This window comes from Aspergillus pseudoviridinutans (assembly GCF_018340605.1).
Source record: "Aspergillus pseudoviridinutans IFM 55266 DNA, scaffold_5, whole genome shotgun sequence".
Classification (NCBI taxonomy): domain Eukaryota; kingdom Fungi; phylum Ascomycota; class Eurotiomycetes; order Eurotiales; family Aspergillaceae; genus Aspergillus; species Aspergillus pseudoviridinutans.
In genome coordinates, this window is record NW_025091285.1 from 928,025 (window position 1) to 945,003 (window position 16,979).

Here is a 16,979-nt window from a genome sequence, read left to right on the forward strand (position 1 = left end):
AGGGTGGTAGCAGCGGAGTCGCAGACTGGTCCTGGTTCTGGTTCTGGTTCTGGTCTTGAGGCCAAGTCTGAAGCTGGGGACGCGAAATCGATGCCTGAGGCTCAGTCCTGAGCCGACAAGGGGAGTTTTCCCCCGCGGGGAATGTTTCCGTTTGGGGATTGGGGGTTGACTTCGTCAACGCAGATACAGAACAGACCTTCTGCGTTTTCTGATGTTGTCAACCTTACTGCGACATCATCTCTCCTACATGGACGCGGACGCGGACGCGGATTCCTGCCCTGTTGGTCTACTGGTTGTACCCCGCTGCAATGCCGTCAAAGGCCGATACTTGGTTGTTGGATCGCCATCGGCAAGATGAAGACAACGGTCTGTCAGCTGGGTCATAGTCATGGTTTATCCCCGCGATTTACGAGAGAGAAGTATAGTGAGGGAAAGTTACCCCATGGGTAGATGGATGGTTTTGCTTTGCTGAGTACATGCGGGACACGCTGTGGCAAATGATGTCCATATATCTGGGCTCTCCTGGCTGTCTTCCAGATAACCACTGACAAGTGACCGTCTACACTCATCATGTCGCTCTTCTCTCAGTGGAGCTCGCACCCCGAGATTCTTCGGGATCTCTTTAAAGTAATCACCCCTGCAAGTGTCGTCGACTGTGCCGCCTTGACTGTCCTCAGCGTCATTGGGGGAACCTATGTCTCCCGAGGCATTCTCTGGGACCAGCCCGATCCTTATCTCCATCTTGTGTATGAACGGCCGCAACTGAAGAATGGAGGCGCGGCTGGCTCCAATGCCAATAAGCAGACCCGCAACATTGCCCAAAAAATGGATGAGACAGGCAAGAACATCGTCGTCTTTTGGGGCTMTCAGTCCGGCACGGCCGAAGGTTTTGCACACCGGCTGGCTCGCGAGGTCTCGCTTCGGTTCGGCCAGGAKGCCATGACAGCTGACTTGTCCGATTACGATCCGGACTCTGTCGGTATGATTCCTGACTCCAAACTGGCGATCTTCATTCTCTCGACCTACGGCGAGGGTGATCCCAGCGACAACACCGCCGAGTTCTGGGATTGGATTCACAAGACCCAGAATGTCTCCCTGTCCAATCTCCGCTACGCTGCTTTCGGCCTGGGCAACAGCAACTACAAGTTCTACAATCGCGTCGTTGACGTCGTCGTGGAGGCTCTGGACCGGTTTGGGGCTGTGTCGTTGATGCCCGTCGGCAAGGCCAACGATGCCGAGGGCACAACGCAGGAGGATTTCATGAGTTGGAAGGAGGGTTTGTTCGCCACGTTCAAACAGCAGCTGGGTTATCAGGAAGGTGAGGTCAAGTATATGCCGACACTGTCCGTCCAGGAAGATGAGTCGCTCGAACCCATCGACCTGCACCACGGAGAACCGGACAACCGCCGCGACTCGTCCAAATCCGCTGCCCAATGCTCTCCCGTACGGGCAGTCGACATCAGCAGCACTAGGGAACTCTTTACCTCCTCTGACCGCCACTGCCTTCACATCGAGCTCGATCTCAGCAGTCAACCCGAGTTTACATACAAGACGGGTGATCATCTGGCCGTCTGGCCGGGCAATCCGGATGCCGAAGTGGACATCCTTGTCAACGCTCTTGGACTTCATCCGTCGCGCCACGAGGTACCCATCAGCATCACATCGCTCGACCCAGCAAGTAAAGTGAAAGTGCCGACTCCCACTACCCCCATTGCCCTCTTCCGCTACTACCTAGAGATCTGTGCTCCCGTCAACCGCGATACTCTCCTCGGACTAGCCCAGTTCGCCCCCACACCAGCAGCCAAGGACTTTCTTCTCCAGCTCGGGCAGGACAAGACCGCCTATGCCAGCTTCCTCAACCACACTCACCTCACCCTTGGCCGGCTTCTGCAGCTCGCCTGCCCGGATATCCCCTGGACGGCCCTCCCACTCTCCTATGTTATCGAGACGCTCACCCCAATCCAACCCCGCTATTACTCCATCTCCTCCAGCAGCGTCCTCGCCCCGCGCAAACCATCCATCACCGTCCTCGTCTCCTCCGCCCCGCTCCCGGCGAACCCAACCCAATCCATCCACGGCCTCACATCCAACTACCTCCTCGCCCTCTCCGCATCCCTCGCATCGTCCGCCCACCCCCACGACCTCGCCTACCCGCTCTCCGGCCCCAACGCCAGCCTGACCGGCGGCAAAATCCACGCCCACCTCCGCCGCAGCCGCTTCAAACTGCCGCTCATGAGCAAATGCCCGCTCGTCATGGTCGCCGCAGGCACGGGACTGGCCCCCTTCCGCGCGTTCATCGCCGAGCGCCGCCAGCTTGGCCTCATCGGCAAGGAAATCGGTGAGATGATCCTGTTTTTCGGGTGCAGGGCTCCGACAGAGGATTTCATCTACAAGGACGAACTGGACGAGATGCAGGCTGCGCTTGGCGGTACGCTGCGCGTCATCACTGCGTTCTCGCGGGTCGGCGGCCAGAAAGTCTACGTACAAAATCGGATAGCCGAGCACGCCGCCGAGGTAATCCGGCTGATTGACGAAGGCGCGAACGTGTACATCTGCGGCCGGGCGGGGATGGCCCGCGAGGTGGAAAAGACGGTTGGGGAGGCGATGCGAGCGGCCAGGGGATGGAGCGAGACCGAACTGAACGAGTGGAGTAAGGCGATCAAGAGAAAGAATAAGTGGCAGGAGGATGTATGGGGGTAGATTTCTGTCATAGTTGCGTGCCGTTTAGAGACTTTTGTTCTATTGACATCTAGCAAAGAACTTTTATTCTACCCTAGCCAGCCAGCTCGTAATCATAAGTCCATAACCATCTATTTACTAGCAAGTGATCGTGATTACCGCTTCTCGGCCATCCGTTTCCCCGCCTGGGAGAAAATCTGCTGCCAGATCCCGACCCATTGCTGCTGTTTATACGACAGCATCTTCTGCGGGTCGCGGACCGTGCCCGCGAGGATTTCTCGAATGCGCGCACTGAGGATCTTCAGCGCGAGCATGGCCTTCCAGTCGCGGACCGCGAAGCGGATGCGGTTCGCGTCGATGGAGACAACGCCAGCGTACATCTGCAGCCAGTCAGTCAGAATTGTCCGCATTTGCAGCTTTGCAAAACGGAAGGAGGGCGGCTACGGACCTTGAATTCGGCCTCTCCGCACAGCAGCGCAATGGCAAAGTCGTCGACGGCGTTTGTCTCAAAGGCGTTGTAGTTCCGGTTGCGGGCCTGCATGATGTGGTAGTAGGAGAGCCATTTCAGGGAGGCGTCGGCGTGCTTGTTGACGGAGGTAGGGTGCAGCGTGACGGACTGGTTGTTGGCGACGTTGCGCCAGCCCTTGCCTTCGCGGGTGAGCAGTTTCGGGTAAAAGCTCCAGGCGATGACCGAGTTGACGACGACGTCGTTGCTGCTGTTTGTGTCGTAGTCCTCGGGGATGGTGAAAAATTGCCGTTGGCGGCCGCCGGATCGGGCTCTGCGTTGTGTGAGTTTACTGTAGAAGTAAGATAGGTGTGAGAATACCTGTTCAGTAAAGACTTTTGTGTCGGATCCAAGTTTAGAAGCCCTGCATCTGCAAGGGAGACTATGAGCTGCATTTTGATGTCTTCGATGTTCAATAGTGTCTGCGAACTGAGAAAGTTCTTCCGGCAAAAGGCATATTCGTTAGCCCCCGGCGTGCTCCTCGTGCGCTTCCAGGCGCAGTACGCATTGTACACGGTCAGGAGGTCGGAATCGCCTGGGCTAACATTAGCATAAACCTTGCTTTATCAATAAGTTACCTACCCTTCTTGAATGAGAGCCTCGCAAGATCTTTCTGGTTGTTGGATCCCATAGTATTGACAAACGGTGATTTGGATGAGAGAATGGCGGCAATGCTAATGCAAGCGTCCAGGCACTTGAAGAACACGCCATGGATGATCAACTTTCCGAGGAAGACATCCAGGGGCAATTTGGCAAGCTGCATGCCCAGAGGTGTCAGGCTCTCCGAGTTGGTGAGAGCTTTGACTTCTTTCAGCGAGTCAATCGCACGACGTATGTTCTTGGACGATGGTGGATCCAATGCCTCGAGGAGAGTTTGCTCCACTTCACCGAGTTTACAGATCTTGACACGCAGTACAAGATCTTGCAAGGATAGCCGCAGCATCTCCGGCGTCTGCTGCTCTGCGAGCTGTGTGGTTGTTAGTATCAAAGGACTAGCGACAGGAATTTGGACATACCAGCTTATCATGTCGATGCTTGGTGAACAAGTGGAAACAGATACCGCTCTGCACTCGTCCAGCTCTTCCTCGGCGTTGCTTTGCATTGGCACGCGAGATAAAGGCCTCCACGAGCCTTGAAAGTTGTCGTCTCTCGTCAAAACTAAAATGTGTCAGCAGGGTCTCGCATAAAACCGTCGCATGATACCCACCGCATCGTCTTTTCCTTGCCAGCGTCGATGACAGCTGTGATATCCGGGATGGTGATACCTGGGAAGTCAGCATCTGCTAATCGTGGCAGCGTTGCAAACATACCTGTTTCTGCAATGTTTGTGGCAATGACAATCTTTCTCATGCCCTCGGGAGGCACAACAAACGCCTTTTCTTGGTCTTCGCTGGCAATAGAAGAGTGAAGAGCATGTACAATCCAGCCTGTTTGGAAGATTGGATCTGAGAGAATCTCATCATTCAGACGACGAATTTCCGCCATGCCAGGCATGAACACCAGGATGGCTCTGCTGTAGGGTGCCATCTCCGGTGCCGACGCGAGTTTCACTAGCAATTTTTTGATGAGCTGGTAGTCGAGGCGGTACTCGTCAAAACTGAGCACTGTTTCGCGAGTTTGCTTGGAATATCCTTCAAGAGTGGCTAGCAGGCCGCCAGTTGTGTCGCCTTCCCCGTTCTCTGACGGCGTATCGTCCACATCTTCATCAATCACAGTATTCGCCTCGTTTTCCAGTAGGTGGTAGTTGGTCAGCTCGATCGCATCCTCCAAGAACTTCATCTCGACAGGAAAGGTCCGTCCAGGTATATTCAGCACAGGAACACCACCGAGGTATGAAGAGAAACGTTGAGCCTCGAGAGTAGCCGACATCAGTATCAACTTCAAATCTGGCCGTTTTTGCATCAGTCGCCGAAGCACAATCAGGAGGAAATCGCTGTCAATGGTCCGTTCATGAACCTCGTCAAGAACAACATGAGAAATGTCCTGAAAGTCGTCGGGACGCTCCAACATCCGTACTACCACTCCGGTTGTACTGCATCAGATCAGTATAACTTCTGAAAGTCGGGGCATGATACATACGCAAATACCAGTCTCGTGGATTGGCTGACCTTGCTTTCCAACCTAACAGCAAAACCAATCAGAGACCGGGCCGTCCCAACGTCTGCCTTACTCTCCCCAAGTTCCTCACTGACTCTGCGCGCCAGGGATATAGCAGAGATCCTCCTAGGCTCGGTCACATAGATCTTGCAAGGACGACCGTGTTGCAACTCATGCTCAAGGATGAACGAAGGTATTTGTGTGCTCTTTCCGCTTCCCGTCTCACTGCAGATGATAACGGCACGATGCGTGTCGAGCGTGTTGAGAATCTCGTCCTTGAACTCCCAGATCGGCAGGTTCATCCGTCCCTGAACCATGTGTTGGAAGGATGGTGAGGAGGATTTCTCTGCCCATATTCTCTTCAAGTGCTCATCAGACTCCTGGACTTTGGCGCCGACCCTCCCGGGAGACTCTGCTTTGCCAGCTGCGCCATTCCTCCGCCGGAAATTATCCGACAGTACAACATCGTCTTCAAAGGTACCCTGGTTCTCTTGAATCAGCGTTCTAAGGCCCTTGACAACCTTTTTGTCAACTTCCTCCTCCTGAAGCTTTTTGATTTCTGCCAACTCAGTCCACAGATCTCGCCAAACAGCCGGCAGTCGCAGATAGGCTTTTCCTTCTTTCGAGTTCTGCGGGAATAGAATGAAAAGAGCTATCGTAGACACAAAAGCCTCTGCCTGTTGAGATGTGGATGTAGCGACCGACTCCATTGATACAAACGTCGTGTAAGAGTTCGATTTATGTGTGACCATATCCACTTCCAGGGGAAAGGGCACGTCTTGAGGTTTCGACCACCTGACTTCAACGGCCTTTCGATTCGTATGTGATGAGGGTGAGAAATCTTTATAAGTAACCGTACATCCGGTATCCCTAAAGCACCATGAGTTTTTGGTCTACCACAAAAGGAGCGCCTACAGGTTCATACCTGGACTTGCACGTCTCTTCCAGGACCCGTCGAGGACTAAGCCCGGTCCATTTACCGAAGTCACGCATCGTGATAGAGGCTTTTTTGAGCTCTTCTGTAATGATACCAGTCTCCAAAATTGGCTCTTCAGTCTCGAACATATCTCCAAGAAGATCTGCTGTATCTCCGTTGTCGTCCATGAGTCCGGCACTACTCTCCGCCTCAGTCGATGTCTCATCAGGCTTCCTGACCTCGGGTTCCACAGGCGCACAATTTCCTTCGTCGCGAGCAACGCGCCTGGAAAATGCTGCTTCCCTCCTTAGGTCATCAAGCTTCTCCCTCCACCGGTACTCGGCCTCATCGCGGTCAAACAACACGTCATTCTCAATGCTTGCAAGTTTACGCTGGAGTCTCGCAACTTGGGGATCCTCTGTGGTGACATTTGCCTGCTCAGGACCAGATTTTTTGCCCTTCTTTGGCTGATCGAACAATTCTGGTCGCAGGTCGTACAGCTTCGTTTGCAATTCCAGGAATTTTGGAAGCAACGTGTCAGGGTCAAGAGAGCTATCGGAGTCGTAAGGACTTGAGGCCACAGGAGTGACCATCTTTACATTCCTCGGCTTCTTCGGCTTGTTATCAACATTCTTTGCCTTTGACGGCGAGGATTCTGTCGGCTGGCTCTCTGTTAGGCGTTAGCCTCTTACACTCCGTAGATGGTCACAGCTTAAATTTTACCAGATATGAAAGAAACAAGTCGCTCCGAGTCATTGCGTGTTTGAGCGCTCGACTGTGTATAAGATGGTAGTTCCGCGGGAAGGCTGTGCATGGCAAGCCACTCCAAAGACTCATCCAGGTTCGGGGCCACATCTCTATTAGAACTTGTAGATGTACCGGGCAAGTAGAGCAGCACATGTTTCAATGCCTCCTCAACTTTCACTTCGGGGAACCCAAGTTTCAAGAGCGTCTCCCGCAATGTCCAAAGTCTCATGTACAGCTCTTCCTCAGAGCTCGACTTCTTCAAGCTAGACGGAGGGCTGATTTCGCGTTCTTCCGCTTCGGCAAGGCTGAGAATTAATTCCTGCGCTTCTTTAGGAAGCCACTCCAAAAGACTCAGGGAAACGGCCTGTTGCCGCAAGACCCTCCGCTCAGTTTCGAGCTTTGTGACCTGGCGGGCGGCATCGTTCTTGCATTTGGCAGCAAGCTTTTCAACCAGCAGCTGCAACTCTGCGTTCTCCAAATGTTTCTCAAGTTCCTCCGGCGAGTAGTTCTGTAGGGAGGAAGGCTCTCGCTTCTCGGACGGTGGCTGGCTCGGTTCTGCGGGTGTTGGCCAGCCACTCTCAGTGACTGATCGGGAATCAACGGTCGATGCAGGGGTCGTCGAGTCCACCGACTTTGGTTTTGAGGGTATGGAAACGGTCGCGAAGCCCCGAGCAGGATTGGAGGCCGGTTTTTTCTTTCGTTTGTTGTTGGAGGGCATGACTCAAGAAATACCAAGATCCGCCTCGCTCACAGCGGTCCAGAATGAGACGCAATTAAGACCGATTCAACCCCACGAGCCGCACGAAAATTGGACTCGAGATATTGACGGAGGTTTTTGGGCCCGTAGGGTTTTTAAAGTGCGAATGCGAGCGTTGAATGTTGAAAAAGTCTCCATGGACGCGCGAGAGGGCCGATGATGTCGGCTGCGGTTGACGGAGCTCCTCCCCCACAACGTCGAAAACTCTTATGACAGCATTGCGGGAAGGCTTCTAGCGAACGCCGACATGCTCCAGTCCACCTAATATGGACGACTTTCCATGGGAACAGGTGAAATCAGGGGACCTGGAGAGCCTGCGAGACGCTCTCTTTTCGAGCTCGACTACTCGCAGAACTCTTGCTCTCCAGGAGCTCCGCGATAAAATTGGTAAGTTGGTTGTTGTTCACCCCTCCGAGTCGGCCATTCAGCATGGACAGTGCTCACGCGCTCTGTTCTTTTTTGGACTTTTAGGCTTTGAATTACCACAAGAAATCCGTCAGTCTCTTCTAGGACTCCTTTTTACAACCTATCCGCTATACGTCGATCGCCCTTCTCGACAAGCCGTCCAGCAATGTCTGCGTACGATACTCAAGGCGCCCGTTCCGCCCGAAGATCTGAAATACCTTACCCAGAAACTGCTCACAGAGGCTTCTAAACCCGGGCTGGCTCCATCTTCCGCATTTGTCCTGCTGGAATGGTGTTGCCTTCTGCTGCAGATATTGAAAAATGACCCGGACACTCCTCTCTCGATCATACTGGACATTGTCGCTGTGGATGCAAAGGCTCTCGAAACCTGTCTTGCCGCTGGTCCCAGACCAACAGTGAAGCAGTCTGCCCTTACTGTTACGAGACGTGCTCTACGCGCCGTTTTCTCGTCAGACAATTGGGGCGAGGATGCTGTCCGCCAGTCAGTCGCTCGACTGACTGGTGACTCGGCTGCGGGGCAGAAGAATGCGCCCTTCCTCGGTGTCATTTCTGGTGTCTGTGCCCGCCTACCGAACAGCAAGGCCGTCCTGGAACAAGAGAAGAAATTGGTCCTCGCATACTACGTCAAAGAATTGATTGGCTCAAAAGCTGCAGTGCCAAACCACATCGCAAGTGGCTTGTCTGACTTCTTCGCCTCTTTTATTACCTATGAGGAGTTCACATCGGAGCTAGTACCTCCTCTTGAGAAATCGCTCTTGCGTGCTCCAGAGGTGGGATTGGGTGGATTGGTGCCTTCACTATGCTCTTCTCTACCGGAGGACTTCGACCTGTCCGAGATTTTGTTTTCTCGGCTCCTGAAGCACCTTCTCTCCAGCATGAAATCAAACAATGTGACTATTAGGCAAGGTGCTGTGCAGTCTCTTGAGTCCATCCTCTCAAAGTCTAAAAATGAGAACTGGCTTGTCAAGACTGCTGGTGAGATCATCGGACCCCTCAAGGCCCAGAAGATCACGAGCCCAGAGCATCGTGCTGTGTATGCTCAGGCGGTCTGTGCTATCTTGCCTAGTGAGAGCGTCTCCAAAGACATAGTACAAGGGTTTGCTCCTGTCTTCTCGCGGGAATCTAACGAAGTAGCATTGGAACAAGAAATCATGGCCCTCTGCAAGCACCTCACTTTCCTCCTTCAATCCAAGGTGAAAATTAGTGACGATGTCATCAATGCTGTCGTCAAAGGAATTGCAGATAAACGTATTCCATTCCGGAAGCTCTGGCAACTGATTGTTGGGGGCGTCTTCTGGCGTATTGAGGCACCAACACTGGCTACCTCCGAGGTTGGACCATTTGTCACCAAGTTCCTCGACAAGATGAAGGATTTGTTCAAGGAGGTAACTTCAAATCCTCTACCTTCAGCTCAGAATGGCTCTTTGTCCGCCGCATTTGTGTACCTTGCCCTCTACGAAAGGGTATCTGCAGCCCAGGGCGTAGATAAGGCGGACTGGGAAACCACTGTGGCACAGTCGATGCTCCTCAGCCCAAAGCCTTCTTTTCTCCTGAACCCTAAGGCTTATACCAAATTGACGTCTCCAGCAGAGATCCAGTGGATGGTTCGCGCGCTTGTGGCTGTCTCGTCCGGATCCAAGTTTGAGAGCACCGAACATGCAGCCAAGGTTGCATGGGCTCAGGCATTCATTTACGCTATCACGGCTCCCGGACTTCGCACAAATTTGCGTGAGGAAGCTGCTCACGCGCTTATGGGAATTTATCTGCGAAGGTCGGAACTGATGGGTCGCGTGGTCACTGAAGCTCTGTGGACGTGGATTCTCGCCTTGAGAACGGCAGAGAAAGAGTCTGCTGCATCGTCTGCAGGACCGGCAAGTGAGAAGCTCCTTCACCTCGTCGCGAAGGCCATCTGTCCGTCTACTGCCGATATACAGTCCGATAAGATTCGCTCTGATCTGAATCGTCAACTCATTCAGCTTCTTGTACTTTGCAGGCCAGAACTGATTCCCAACGTTTCATGGATCGCACTGTGCCTAAGGACTGGTACAGATCCTGGTAATCTTGTTCGTGAATATCCGGATGATTTTATGAAGCAATTGACGCAGGTGCAGGAGGTTGGTCTTCAGTTGTTAATCCGGGATAGAAAATCAGATGCTAACTTGGCGCAGGATCCCATCCAATCGAAAGTCCCTGGGATTGATGCAGCTATTTGGAATGCTGCAGGGGACCTGGCGTTCGTCGCACCAGACACTATGGTCCCTCGCCTAATTCGGCAGATCAGAGACGATTTGGATGCTTCGCGTCTTTCGAGGTTCACACCAACCGATGTAGCCATTGCCCGCACCCCAGAGGGTACCATGTTTGTTGATGTCCTCAACGCCAAGTCGAAGCAGCAAGCATTCGACAAGAACACCAAAGACTACGACACCCTCAAATGGGAAGAAGAGCTGCGGGCACAATTAGCTCAGAAGAAAGGCCAAACGCAGAAGAAGCTTACCGCAGATGAACAAGCGAAGGTCAAAGCTCAACTTGCAAAGGAATCTAAGATCCGTGAGGAGGTCCTACAGGAAGTGAAGAGAATCGAAAGAGGCGCCGGTATTATTCAGGGGCTTGCGAGCGGGCCAGCCGTTGATGCTGATGGATGGATCAACCCGGCTGTAAGCTCGTTGCTGTCTCTGGCCCGAGCTGGCGTGGGCTTGTTCGCCGGTGATGTCGTTTCCAAAGCGTACGTGAAATGTTCTGAGAAAGTCTCGTCGCGCCTGGGTCCCCTTCGCCCCTTTGTTGGTGTTGCGACACTTCGAGCAATTGGCAGGTCCCATCTGCCGCCTGAGATGGAAACCGAGCCACTCGGTGGTGAGTTTTCACATATTATCAGCACTTCAGGCATCTATTGACCATTTGACAGGGCTTGTTACAAGAATCCTTTATCGCCTTCGTTTTGCTTCTGAACAGCGCCCATTCGACATGACGTCCTTGGCATATATCCTTCCCTTGATTTTCATGGTTCTGAGCCGCAATGGCATCGAAGAAGTCAAAGGCGAAGAGGAAGGAGAGCAGTTGCTTCTTGCGCTGGAGTTCCTGTCATTCCACTCCGCCTCATGTGAGTTCTGGCATCGCTCAAGGAGCATAATTAGGACTGAGAATCGCTAACACTTCATGCACAGTCACTGATAACCGTCTTCCACGTGTTGATGTCCTGCATCACCTGCTGGCTGCCATGCAGAAGTTTACCCAGCACTACAAGTTGATCAAGGACACTCTCTTTGATTTTTGTAGATGCATTTCGTCCAACATCACCAATGAGGAGCTTAATGTTCTTCTACGAGGCACCATCATTCCAGATACATCCGTCCGAACCTCGGTGCTCCAGGTTATCGAGTCTGAAATTGATCTGACTGACCTGGACTTCTCTGAGCACATTTGGTTGGGCTGTCACGATCAGGTGGAGGAGAACGTGGAAATTGCTGAAAATATCTGGGAAGAGAATGCCCTCGAGGTTGACGAGACTTCTTACGGGAAAATCATTCCATATCTCTCGTCCAAGGACTCCCAACTCCGAGGCGCTGCTGCCCGCGCCTTGGGCCATGCAGTGGAGCTCAATCCATCCGTTTTCGGGGACATTGTCCAGCAATTACAGTCGATGTATGAGGAGGAAGTGAAGCCCAAACAGCCAGCGAAGGACAAGTACGGAATGCCGCTCAAGGTGGATACGACCGACCACTGGGAATGCCGCAGTGGCATTGCCCTCGCTTTTGGTGCGATGACAAATAGTTTCGAAGGCGATCAGATTGTTTCATTCCTTCGGTTTCTGATTGAAAGAGGCCCCTTGATCGACAGAAACTCTGTGGTAAGGTCCCAAATGGGTGACAGCGGCAGATCTGTCGTCGCCTCGCGCGGCCAGCAGCGGGTTGAGGAGTTAATGGAAATACTGGAAACCACTCTGGAAACTTCAGACAAAGGCAGCGAGACATCTGATCTTCTCAATGAAGCAGTGGTTGTTCTCTACGGTTCTCTGGCTCAGCATCTCAAGTCGGACGATCCGCGGTTGCAAACAGTCATCAAGCGACTTCTGGCGACACTCCCGACCCCGTCGGAAACTGTACAATCCGCCGTCTCCGGATGCCTTCCGCCACTCATTCGTCTCTGCGGGCCAAAGAGCGGAGAGTATGTACAAGAGATGCTGGATCAACTGTTGAAGACGAAGAATTATGCTACCCAGCGTGGCGCAGCTTACGGTCTGGCTGGTATCGTTCGTGGAAGGGGCATCTTCACTCTGCGGGAGTACCAGGTCATGTCTTACCTGAAGGACGCCACTGAGAATAAGAAAGAGGCACATCAGCGACTGGGTGCGCTGTTAGCGTTCGAGCTCTTCGCCACCATCCTCGGGCGCACCTTTGAACCATATGTCATTCAGATCGTGCCGCAGCTCCTTGCCGGTTTCGGTGATCCCAGCATCGACGTTCGCGATGCTTGCCTCGACGCAGCAAAGGCTTGTTTCTCCAATCTCAGCTCCTATGGTGTGAAGAAGATACTCCCTACTCTCCTCGATGGCCTTGACGACACGCAATGGCGCAGTCAAAAGGGAGCCTGCGATCTCCTTGGAGCAATGGCTTATCTCGACCCACAGCAATTGGCAGCAAGCCTGCCCGACATCATCCCTCCACTCACCGTGGTGCTCAATGATACTCACAAGGAGGTGCGCAACGCCGCAAATCGCAGTCTGCAGCGATTCGGTGAGGTTATCAGCAACCCCGAAGTGAAGGGCTTGGTCAACGTCCTTCTCAAGGCCCTGAGTGATCCGACCAAATACACAGATGAAGCTCTGGATGCACTTATCAAGGTCTCTTTCGTCCATTACTTGGACGCTCCCTCTTTGGCGCTTGTTGTCCGTATCCTTGAGCGCGGTCTTGGCGACAGATCAAATACCAAGAGGAAGTCTGCACAGATCATTGGCAGCTTGGCTCACCTTACGGAGCGGAAGGATCTTATCTCTCACCTGCCCATTATCGTTTCTGGACTGCAGCTGGCCATCGTTGATCCAGTGCCTACTACTCGTGCCACCGCGTCCAAAGCTCTCGGCTCACTTATCGAGAAGCTTGGAGAGGATGCCCTACCCGATCTCATTCCCAACCTCATGTCTACGCTCAAGTCGGATACTGGCGCTGGCGATCGTTTGGGATCCGCACAGGCTCTCTCGGAGGTTCTGGCGGGTCTGGGAACGACCAGACTGGAAGAGACACTGCCAACAATCTTGCAGAACGTCTCAAGCTCCAAGCCGGCTGTTCGGGAAGGCTTCATGACGCTCTTTATTTTCCTGCCTGCCTGCTTTGGAAACAGCTTTGCGCCATATCTTAGCAAGATCATTCCTCCCATTCTCGCAGGATTGGCAGATGACATCGACTCCATTCGGGAGACGTCTCTCAAGGCTGGTCGTCTGCTGGTCAAGAACTTCTCTTCCAAGGCTATCGACTTGCTTCTTCCTGAACTTGAACGCGGTCTTGCGGACGATAGCTACCGTATCAGATTGAGCTCTGTTGAACTGGTGGGTGACCTCCTCTTCAGCATCACGGGTATCACAGCCAAGGCAGATGCGGAGGAGGAAGAGGAAGAGGTTGCTCAAGCCGGACAGTCGTTGCTCGAGGTTCTCGGCGAGGAGAGGAGAAACAAGGTCCTGTCCGCTCTGTTCATTTGTCGCTGCGATACTTCTGGTCTTGTCAAGAGCGCGGCGATGGCTGTTTGGAAGTCGCTTGTCGCTTCACCAAGAACGCTAAAGGAGATGGTGCCTACTTTGTCGCAGTTTATCATTCGGCGCCTTGGTTCATCAAATATGGAACACAAGGTTATCGCCAGCAATGCGCTTGGAGACCTTATCAAGAAGGCTGGCGAGTCTGTGCTCGCTACTTTGCTGCCTTCTCTCGAGGAAGGCCTACGCACGTCACCTGATGTGGATGTCAAGCAAGGTATCTGCATTGCCCTGAGAGAGCTAATTACCTCTGCGTCTCCTGAAGCCCTGGAAGACTACGAAAAGATCCTCATTTCGACCGTTCGGGTTGCCCTTGTCGATAACGACGAAGACGTCCGTGAAGCGGCAGCAGAAGCCTTCGATGCACTGCAGCAGATTCTTGGCAAGAAGGCTGTTGATCAGGTCTTGCCCCATCTTCTGATGCTTCTGAGAAACAACGAGGATGCTGAGCAAGCACTGTCAGCACTACTGACGCTCCTTACCGAGCAAACAAGGGCTAACATCATTCTACCCAACCTGATCCCGACGCTGATCACTTCGCCCATCTCTGCCTTCAATGCTAGAGCCATCGCTTCCTTGGCTGAGGTAGCCGGTTCGGCCTTGACGCGCAGATTACCCGCGATTCTCAACTCCTTGATGGACAATATCCTCTCAACTACGGACGAGGAGCATCGGGAAGAATTGAACAGCGCCTTCGATGCCGTCTTGGTATCTGTGGATGAATTCGATGGTCTGAACGTCGTGATGAACGTCATGATGAGTCTTCTGAAGCACGATGACCATAGACGCCGCGCCAGCGCTGCGCTCCATCTGAGCAAGTTCTTCTCCGAAGCCGAGATCGACTACTCCAGATACTACCAGGATCTGATTCGTGTCCTGCTCATTTCCTTCGACGACAGCGACAAGGAAGTTATCAAGGCAGCTTGGACAGCACTCAGCGGGCTCACGTCTCACATGCGCAAGGAGGAAATGGAAGTCCTTACTATTCCAACGCGCCAGGCCCTACGACAAGTGGGTGTGCCTGGAGCCGATCTGCCAGGTTTCAGCTTGCCGAAGGGTATTACTGCCATTCTGCCAATCTTCTTGCAGGGTCTTCTCAACGGCAATGTGGAACAGCGTACGCAGGCGGCTCTGGCCATTGGCGATATTATCGACCGTACCAATGCAAACTCTCTGAAGCTTTTCGTTACTCAAATCACTGGTCCTTTGATCAGAGTGGTTTCTGAACGTTCAGTGGACATCAAATGTAGGTTGATATGAGGCTTGCTTTATGTATCGTTCACAGGACTGACCAGGACTAGGTGCCATCTTCTTCACACTTAACAAGCTTCTTGAGAAGATCCCGATGGCAGTCAAGCCATTCCTGCCACAACTGCAACGTACATTTGCACGGGGTCTAGCCGATTCTACCAGCGAGACACTGCGCAACAGGGCTGCCAAGGGTCTTGGAATCTTGATTACCTTGACCCCAAGGGTGGATCCTCTCATTGCAGGTAGGTCAATTAGTTTATGTGATAATTTGCTAGTAGCCTTGATACTAATCTTTGACCAGAATTGATCACGGGTACAAAGACTGATGATATGGGCGTCAAGAATGCGATGATGAAGGCACTACAAGAGGTCGTCGGCAAAGCTGGCGCGAATATGAGCGAGGCTTCGAAGAATGCTATCCTTGCACTCATTGACGATGATGCCAGCGATCAGACTGGTAGGTTGCGGTTTAAGTTTGACAAGATCACCGTTGGAAATCTAACTATTCGGTAGATGGCGTTGCTATTACGAATGCCAAATTGCTCGGTGCGCTGGTGAAGGTCCTTCCCCCGTCTACCGCCAGCCCACTGATCAAGTAAGTCTATCCTACGATGCCTTCAAATTCGGGAACAGTGCTGACATGGTAATTCAAGGAACCGTGTGCTCACAAGCCATATGACACATGCATCCATTCTGGGCCTGAACGCCTTGCTGGTTGACTCGCCGTCGTCTCTGACTGAGAACTGCGCTACCGAGACCCAATCTATTATTTGTCAGGGCGTCTCGAACAAGGATGTAAGTTACACACTGGCCTTTCAGCGCTCCGTGGTCCTGATTTCTGTGACAGCCTTTCATTGCCGAGAACAGCGTCCTCGCTGCCGGGAAGTTCCTTTTGATCGAGGATGAGAGTCGCAATTTCGAGACAAACAAGGCCATCTTCGAAGCACTAGCGCCCTGCATACAGGCAGGCGTGCCTCCTGATGTTCGCCGTCTCACTTTGGTGGTCGTGCGAACGGTGAGCCGGCTCCATCCCGAACTGACCCGGCCTCATCTGGCTCTTCTTGCACCACCGATTTTCGGCTGTGTTCGTGATGTAATCATTCCCGTCAAGCTCGCTGCTGAAGCTGCGTTCCTGTCACTCTTCTCTGTTGAGGAATCTGAAAGTGCTGTTTTCGACAAGTATATGGCTGGACCGGGGGCGGAACTTCCCCCTGGACCTAAGCGGAGCATGTCAGACTACTTCAAGCGAGTTGCGCTACGTCTCGCCAGCCAGGCTAGAGAACGCAAAGATGCTGAAGGTGGACAGGGAGGACTGGGTCTGTCCAATGACGAAGCTGAGGATGAGAAGGAACTGTGGAGCGTCGGAAAGGTTGATCTAGGGGAAGGCTCATTTGCTGATGAGTAGTTGAGCACGGTTTACATTCTACCAACGTTGGCATGAGCGAGATCTATACCCTCTGCATTCGAGTGTATAGTATAGAGCAGTCCATATTAGAAAAGTAGCATATGATATGAACGATGATTTCCTTTCGTTACGTTGAACCCTCGCTTAAGAAGTTGTCCCTCTTACAGCAAGCCGATGAGTGTCACGTGACTGGTCCGAAGAGGGCACGTACAGGATGTGCGAGTACAAGGAGATTCGAGGAGAAGTCATCAATACGAATAAGCCTTTCAGGTCCTTTCAATGTAAACAGAATAGCATGTTCCAAATATCTTTCCAGTCATATGTCATCATATCATAGGCTGCGTGACATTGAGGCTCAATCCGCTTCCCCGGTCGAGACAAGCGTCCGGGGCACAAACCCTAAGGTGGACCCTCTCGCTTAGCAGCACAGTCGCTTAGCTAATCAACCGCCCG

The 16,979-nt window shown here is 52.8% G+C and overlaps 4 protein-coding genes across 4 annotated transcripts; 3 read left to right on the plus strand and 1 right to left on the minus strand.

Annotated features, from left to right (window-relative positions):
- Positions 1-570: 570 nt before the first annotated feature.
- Asppvi_007395 (NADPH--cytochrome P450 reductase) lies at positions 571-2,700 on the plus strand (the record flags this gene model as incomplete). Its single annotated transcript, XM_043303282.1, has 1 exon — positions 571-2,700. The coding sequence occupies one exon, from the start codon at positions 571-573 to the stop codon at positions 2,698-2,700; it is 2,130 nt and encodes a 709-aa protein (XP_043159217.1).
- A 134-nt stretch (positions 2,701-2,834) lies between these two features.
- Asppvi_007396 (putative ATP dependent RNA helicase) lies at positions 2,835-7,662 on the minus strand (the record flags this gene model as incomplete). The annotated part of the gene is made up of 10 exons (XM_043303283.1): positions 2,835-3,059; positions 3,128-3,458; positions 3,506-3,719; positions 3,767-4,151; positions 4,201-4,342; positions 4,392-4,449; positions 4,495-5,216; positions 5,264-6,151; positions 6,207-6,867; positions 6,921-7,662. 10 exons carry the CDS (start codon positions 7,660-7,662, stop codon positions 2,835-2,837), a joined length of 4,368 nt encoding a protein of 1,455 aa, XP_043159218.1.
- A 305-nt stretch (positions 7,663-7,967) lies between these two features.
- Asppvi_007397 (eIF-2-alpha kinase activator GCN1) lies at positions 7,968-11,021 on the plus strand (the record flags this gene model as incomplete). Its single annotated transcript, XM_043303284.1, has 1 exon — positions 7,968-11,021. One exon carries the CDS (start codon positions 7,968-7,970, stop codon positions 11,019-11,021), a length of 3,054 nt encoding a protein of 1,017 aa, XP_043159219.1.
- Positions 11,022-11,091: 70 nt separating this feature from the next.
- Asppvi_007398 (translational activator of GCN4) lies at positions 11,092-16,526 on the plus strand (the record flags this gene model as incomplete). Its single annotated transcript, XM_043303285.1, has 7 exons — positions 11,092-11,227; positions 11,292-15,116; positions 15,172-15,363; positions 15,423-15,578; positions 15,635-15,716; positions 15,775-15,916; positions 15,969-16,526. 7 exons carry the CDS (start codon positions 11,092-11,094, stop codon positions 16,524-16,526), a joined length of 5,091 nt encoding a protein of 1,696 aa, XP_043159220.1.
- Positions 16,527-16,979: the final 453 nt, after the last annotated feature.